Source organism: Lutjanus erythropterus, chromosome 16 (assembly GCF_056507025.1).
Source record: "Lutjanus erythropterus isolate fLutEry1 chromosome 16, fLutEry1.hap2, whole genome shotgun sequence".
NCBI lineage: Eukaryota > Metazoa > Chordata > Actinopteri > Lutjaniformes > Lutjanidae > Lutjanus > Lutjanus erythropterus.
In genome coordinates this window covers 35030684-35037977 of record NC_139332.1, presented here as the reverse complement: position 1 = coordinate 35037977, position 7294 = coordinate 35030684, and the positions used below count along the sequence as shown (strand labels likewise).

The 7294-nt window shown below is 41.9% G+C and overlaps 1 protein-coding gene across 1 annotated transcript; it reads right to left on the bottom strand.

Annotated features, from left to right (window-relative positions):
* Nucleotides 1–2713: 2713 nt before the first annotated feature.
* Nucleotides 2714–7294, bottom strand: LOC146313519 (BOLA class I histocompatibility antigen, alpha chain BL3-7-like). Its single transcript, XM_084739954.1, has 5 exons — nucleotides 7239–7294; nucleotides 6780–7051; nucleotides 4107–4385; nucleotides 3009–3311; nucleotides 2714–2829 (listed from the first exon to the last, which is right to left on the bottom strand). Exons 1-5 carry the CDS (start codon nucleotides 7292–7294, stop codon nucleotides 2714–2716), a joined length of 1026 nt encoding a protein of 341 aa, XP_084596080.1.

Below are 7294 nucleotides of genomic sequence, written 5' to 3'. Positions count from 1 at the left end.
GCACACAGCCTGGCAACAAGGATCAGTCCATGAGTTCATTGGCCTGGGGACTGGACAGAGGCTGGGCACGACAGCCTGAGGGCAGGGCAGAGGCGAAGGTGGAGCCCCTCTGGAGGCCGGCAACGGCAGCGAAGATGAAGGCGGAGCCTCTCTGGAGGACGAGCAGGAGGCCAGCAGTGAAGGCGAGACCCCTCGGGTGGACTTCTCAGTTATGGCAGCTGTGGTGTGGAACTATAACAGCCTAAATGTGAGTCATTTGGTTAAAGAGTTTGTTTATTTTTGACTTGTTTTGCTTTTCCTGTTTCTGCAGTGAATATTACTGATAAAACCTAAAAAAACCTCCAAATTCCAAAGAAATGATGAGGCCTGGTCAGAATACTGAAAAGTAGGAAGCAGGAATTCCAAGTCCAAGTCGAAATAATGGGATATAAACCAGAAATTATCAGCTAAAATGTTGAAATTATGTGATAAGTAGATGGATACATAAACAATCATAATTATGAGATTTCTCTGTTTTTAGTTTTAATTTGTACCATAAAAAAAAAACTGTTTGTAGTGGTTTAAACCAATAGTTCACCCAAAAATGAAAATTCACTCAGTACCTTCTCACTGCTGTCCTGATGTGAAGTTCATAAAATGCTCCCGAAGTCTCAGCAGAAAACAGCATTGCAGCCAAATCCAGTGCAATTGAAGTGAATGGTGACCAGTTTCAAAATGTAAAAAAGAGAACACAAAGTGTCTCCATACAGCTCGCGTGGTGTAATCCAAGAGTCCATGAGCCGCGACATTAAAATTTAATTCCAAAAGACCATGAAGATATCGCGAGATCTCTTGTGCGCGCGGCTCCGGTCTGAGAGACTATAGTTTACATTTAGGCTAAAAACGTGGTGTAAATGGCGTCTTTTTGAGGTTAAATTTTACTCGTGGGTTATAGACACTTGGATTAGACCACATGAGCAGTACAGAGACATTTTGTGTTCTCTTTTTTACATTTTAAAACAGGTAACGATTCACTTCAATGGTACTGAATTTGGCTGCGACACTGTTTTCCGCTGAGACCACTGAGTTTTGTGAACTGGAGGTCTTCACCCATCCTCACATCAGCACAGAGTTGAGTAGATAATTTTAATTTTCGGGTGAACTATCACTTCAAGGTGCAGTATTTCATACAATAAAATGATTTAAAAAAATGTAACATAAGTAATCAAAATGAATAAAATGTAACAGAAGCTACACACAGAATATAAAGTTACATGTATGTAAACATTCAGAATTTCCACTTCCAGAAGAAAAAAAATGTCTTTTACTCTCATGAAGGAATAACAGTTTTGATGCCACAGTAACATCATTGGAGTCGTTCTTCTAATCTTCATGAGGAACCTGTCAAGACAGATTAATAAATGAAAAGCTGAATAACTGATGAAGTATTTATTAGAGTTCATATTGGACATTATTAATACTACGCTGGCTATGAGACAAGTGATTATCTGCTTCTGACCGTGGTGGAAAGTTCTGACTCAAGTACTGTATGTGCTTGCACTGAGTGTCAAGTAATTCTCTGCCGTCCGGTCCCTGATGGTATTAAGAGAACCAAGGAGTCTATAACCTAATAACTTCTCTGGATTTAATGAAAAGTGGAGCTGAATGTCATCTGTAGTTTGTGGCTGTTGAACTCCACCAGTGCTGTAACTTTGTTTGTATTTGTAGTTTGTTTTTAACCTCATGATGGCAGCCATTTTGTTTTAAGTGGGAGTGGCGACCACTGATTTGACTCCCTGTGTGGTTTCTGCTTGTCGCCCTGTGATTATGGCGACTTTTGTTGTGGAGGTGTTTACTGTTGTGTATGTGGCTCATGTGCATGTCAGTGTGTGAGACTGATAGTTTGATCTTATAGGAGGATACATGCTGCAGTGCTGCCATCAGTCAGTTTCCAGTTTTATTTAACCCAACACTGTTTTCTTACTGACATCAAGAGAAAAATGCAGCTTGATGATCCATGTTCACTGACTCTACACAGCGCTCGCTGACATCAACGAGAGCTAAGCAGCACTTCACTGGAGACTCAGCAGCAACGTAGCTGCTCATGTTTGGTTGTTTTGTAGCCGAGTCACCAGTAATGGGAACAAACAGGACGAGTCTCAGAGGGACGGAGACATTTGGTTGGTTTCTGATGAGTTGGGAGTAAAAACAAGCTGTTGAAATAATCACATACTCACTGGTAGGAGCTGAATTTCTGTCTGATGATGAAGAATCAGAAGCTAGAAGTAGAAAATGAAGTGAAATGATATTAATATATATGAGAGGACAGGACTGGATGTGAATGATTGGTTACTAATGCTCACAGGGAAATAATACCAGTCACATTAAAGTCTTGATAACAGAACAATAAAATAAACATATTTTATTTTTCATAAAATCAAACTTACTGTTTGCACGTCTGAATCCTGAAACACAGATGAGAGATTACAGTATTAAAAGTGAAATCAGAATTTATGAAAGGACAGAAAGAAAACATGTTTTGTTCCTCTAACTCAGTATATATAGAACATCTGTTGACCTCTACTGTGTTATCATGTCAGTGAAGTTACTGAACATCAGCCAGCTCACACTTTGATTTTTAAAACTTTGTTTCCTTTCAGGACAAATATATTTTGGACATATTATCATTGAGTTGAAGCTGCAGGTTAAATCCAACAGTGGAGTAAAAATGTCTTCACTCACCTTCATTGTTTCTTCTCCAGATGAAAAGTCCAATGATGCAGAGTGTCAGCAGCAGCAGTCCTACAACAACTCCAACAACAGCACCAACAGGAGACTCTGAAGGAGGAACTGGAACCAAAACACAACATTCACACTTTGTCTCCACCACTGGAAGGACATGAAGATGTTTGCTTTACAGCAGTGGTTCACAAACGCTGTGCAAAGACTCACTGCTGCACCGTCAGATTCTGTGACCATACATAATGTCCTTGTCTTGGACACAAAACAAAAACTGATACCAGTCTTACCCCAGTTGGTCCTGATCTCTGCTTTGTCCAGTCTGGTGACGATGTCGTCCTTCACACCAGAGAGCTGAAACACACAGTCGTACCTCCTCCAGTCTTCAGGTGTGACTGATGAAAGGTTCAGGTCAACACTCATCTGGAAGGTTCCATCATGGTTGGGGAGGATCTCTCCGTGGTCCACGTCCTCATGAATCTCCTCTCCATCTTTCCTCCAGAACAGTGAGGATCTGTCAGGGTAGAAACCTGTAGCGTGGCAGCTGACTGGAGAGGAGGGAGTCTTCTGGAGGAGAGACACTGAGGGACGCACTGCAGAGACACAGAGGGCACTACATAACAAGACATTTGCTACACAACATCCACACTGTGTGTCTATAGACAGTGAAGGGAACTACACCACCACTAAACAAACTCACTGCAGTCAGAGAAGAAAGATCAGCCTGTTTTTATGCTTCACAGCAAAGTAGTTCATCAGTGTCAATGTTCAGATTTCTATAGACATTTTTTGGGTCGATGTCATGATCATGTCACGGTGTGAGCTGGAGGTGAAACAAAGGAAAAACTGGAGACAAACACAGAGTAGTCTCTTACTGCAGAAGAATTTACTAAAACTACTTTAGAATATTCCAGAACTACTTTATTTCTACTGAGAAGAAAACAGTTCCTACATGAAACTGCTCACAACAAGGTCTGTGGATTATCTTGAGTAACCATGTCATAATTTCTGGAAAGAGACACTGGTTTTGAAATTTTCAAATGTATTTTTCTGGCTCTTTGAGCACCACAAGCTGATATATTGCAGATATACAGTATATGTATACATATATATGTATTTTTTATTTTGGGGTGAACTGTCCTTTAACTCATGCTAACTGTGCTCTGACTATCACAGTCTCAGCTTTGATGGAACATAATGTCAGAGAACCCAAAAATATCAGTCACTACTGATTGGTTCGGCCTAAATCAAATCTTGCCACCACAGAAAACAGCTGAAAAGAAGGTGATGTCAGACTGATTGGAGTGATGATACAATGACAGTTCAGTCTGAGCAGCTTATATGAACATTGTTGTGTCATGAAACAACATCAGGTCATGTGACTCTACCTGTTCTCTGCAGAGAGCTGTTGCCGAACTCCACATACTTCTTCAGCAACTGAGGGAAAATCTGAGTGAGGTAATTCTCATAGCGTTTTATTTTAGCTCTCTCAGTATCCCATATCAGTTTGATTAGTTCAGCCTGTGGTTTCAGAGCGGTCCATGTTGATGTCTTCAGGTCCAGTGATATGAAGTCTTCTCCATCATAACCAAACTGCATAAAACCTTTAACCTCTTCAGTCTCATCATCCCACTCACAGCCAATGATCACCTGTAAAACATGGACACCTGAGAGAGAGACAGAAACAGAGACTGCTATTAACAAACATCCATCTATCCATCCAACTTCAACCGCTCATCCAAAATTGGGTCACAGGGGTAACAGTTCTAGCAGGGAACCCCAGACCTCCCTTTCCCCAGCTACATTAGCCAGCTCTGACTGGGGAATCCTGAGGCGTTCCTAGGCCAGGGCAGAGATATAATCCCTCCACCTAGTCCTTGGTCTGCCCCGTGGCCTCCTCTCAGCTGGACGTGCCTGGAACACCTCCCTAGGAAAGCAACCAGGTGGCATCCTTACAAGATGCCTGAACCAATTCAAACTGGTTCCTTTCTACGCAAAGGAGCAGTGGCTCTACTCTGAGTTCCTCACAGATGACTGAGCTTCTCACCCTATCCCTAATGGAGATGCCAGCCACCCTCCTGAGAAAACCCATTTCAGTCGCTTCCATTCTTTCTTGTTCTTTCTCATTTTTTCAGTCATGACCCATCCTTCATGACCATAGGTGAGAGTAGGAACGAAGACTGACCCATAGATTGAGAGCTTCGCCTTCTGGCTAAGTTTTCTTTTTGTCACAACAGTGCGGTAAAGCTGACGCAATACCACTCCTGCTGCTCCAATTCTCTGGCCCATCTCATGCTCCATTGTCGCCTCCCAATCCACCAATTCTTGCTGAGAACCATGGCCTCGGACTTAGAGGTGCTGATTCTCATCCCAGCTGCTTCACACTCGGATGCAAACCGATCCAGTGAGCGCTGGAGGTCACAGACTGATGATGCAATCAGAACCACATAATCTGCAAAAAGCAGCTTTGCAATCCTCAGGCCACCGAACTGTATGCCCACTGCTTTGCCTGTGTCACGGCCAAGGCTGCTGGGCTTCGTGCCTGGAGGTACCGAACCTTGCGACTGCCTCCTGAGTCCCCCAAGATAATGTATCCTGGAAGGCCTCCTTCAGCCGGACAGCATCCCTGACGACCGGTATCCACCACGATGTTCGAAGATTGCCGCCTCTTGAGGCACCTACGACCTGAAGACCACAGCTCTCAGCCGCAGCCTCAGCAATGTACGTTTTGAACATCGACCACTCTGGTTCAATGTCCCCAACCTCCACAGGGATGCCAGAGAAGCTCCACTGAAGGCGGGAGTTGTATGTCTCCTGGACAGAGGCCTCCTCCAAATGTTCCCAGCTCACCTGCACTACATGCTTGGGCTTGCCAGGTCTGTCCAGAGGCTTCCCCCGCCACCTGACCCAACTCACCACCTGATGGTGATTATTTGACAGCTCAGCTCCTCTCTTTATCCAAGGGTCCAATACATATGGCCAAGGTTAGATGATACAATAACAAATAACATCGATCATTGACCTTCAGCCTCAAAGTATACTTATGAGCATCCTTGTGCTTGAAAATGGTGTTCATTATGGACAGTCCATGACTAGGACAGAAGTCCAATATCAAACACCCACTTGGGTTCAAATCAGGGAGGCTGTTCCTCCCTACCAGAGACCCATGCAGACTTTGAACAGTCCAAACTGCTGTTCAGTGCGTAAGCACAGATAACAGTCAGAGTTATCTGTGTTAGTTAGTTTGTATTAATCTGAATGAGCAGGATAACATATATCTGTAGTTATTATCAACAATTTATCTCAAAAGAAATATGTGATAATTACTGACTTAAAATAATGCTATAATATTTCTACGCAATTATTGAGTGTTTGAAAATAATAATTTAGTGTCTCAAACAAATGATTTAGTATCTTAAAATATTAAGTGAGTGTCTCAAAATTATGATTTAGTATCTCAATATAATGAATTATTACTTCCTGTAAGTCATTATCATGTGAAGCTTTCTCAAAATGATGATTAAGTTTTTCAAAATACTGAGTTAGTGTCTCAAAATAGTGACTTCTATTAATAAGTCATTATTTTGGGAAAAAAATTCTATTCTTGAGATACTAACTCAATATGTTTAAATATTAAATCATGATTTTAAGATAAGTCGTTATTTTGCGAACAATTCACACTGCAGTGATTTACAGCATCTTCTTTTTTCCATCATATTGGCAGAAATGTTCCTCCAAAGATAAAGACGTGTGGAGATGAGAGTAAAGAGCGGATCTGTCTGTTTCTGTTTACACACTTATCTGACCACAGAATTACAGATAAACATAAGACTTTAGGGTCAGTTAAGTTTAAACTTCTGTCCATAATTCACATGCTCTTTCTCTTTCAGTCGCCATGAGCTCTGCCTCTCTTTCTCTCTCTTTGCGAAGCAGAGAAGTAAATTCTCGTCTCCAACAGGCTTTCAGTCTCTCCTCCGGCCCCAGACAATTGCCTACCTGTGCCATGTGGCAAAAGCGCCTATGCACACACACACACACACACACACACACACACGCTTTACCTTCACTTTGGTTGAAGGCGTGCTTGATATCATTAATCATGGCTTTGAAGAAGTTTGGCTGAGTCTCAAAGCACTCTCGATTGTACCACGCCAATTGCGGAGGATCTCTTTCTAATAATTTCTTCATCCAGTCCTGTTTCGGTTCCACTGTGGTTCTGCTGATGTTGCAGTTAGCCACCAGAACTCCATCAACCTCTGCAATTCCAATAAACTCTGGGAAGTTTGGGATTCCAGAAGATGCAGTGAGGAAAAACTCGAAGGGATGTTTCACTGCAGGACAAACAAAGTTTATACATTCAATATAAATATACATCATCATCACACTCATCATAAATATGATTTATTCAGTATAATTCAGTTAAATGACGCAGTTTTATCCAGTCAAGGCAAATATGACAGTAAGACTAAATCAGTGTGTTCCAGGAGGAAAATACAAAGAGCTTAAAAATTTAAACTGTGAATTTACCTGCTGATGAAACGTGACAGAAGAAAAGGAACAGAAATAACTTTCCCAT

Excerpts from the sequence above, each read along its gene's own strand:
- LOC146313519 (XM_084739954.1), bottom strand. The coding sequence starts at position 7,294 with ATGGGAAAGTTATTTCTGTTCCTTTTCTTCTGTCACGTTTCATCAGCA. Across the intron at positions 7,052-7,238 it reads GTTTCATCAGCAGGTAAATT|AGTGAAACATCCCTTCGAGT; the intron begins CACAGTTTAAAT and ends TGTTTGTCCTGC. Across the intron at positions 2,830-3,008 it reads AGAGATCAGGACCAACTGGG|TTCCTCCTTCAGAGTCTCCT; the intron begins GTAAGACTGGTA and ends TTTTGGTTCCAG.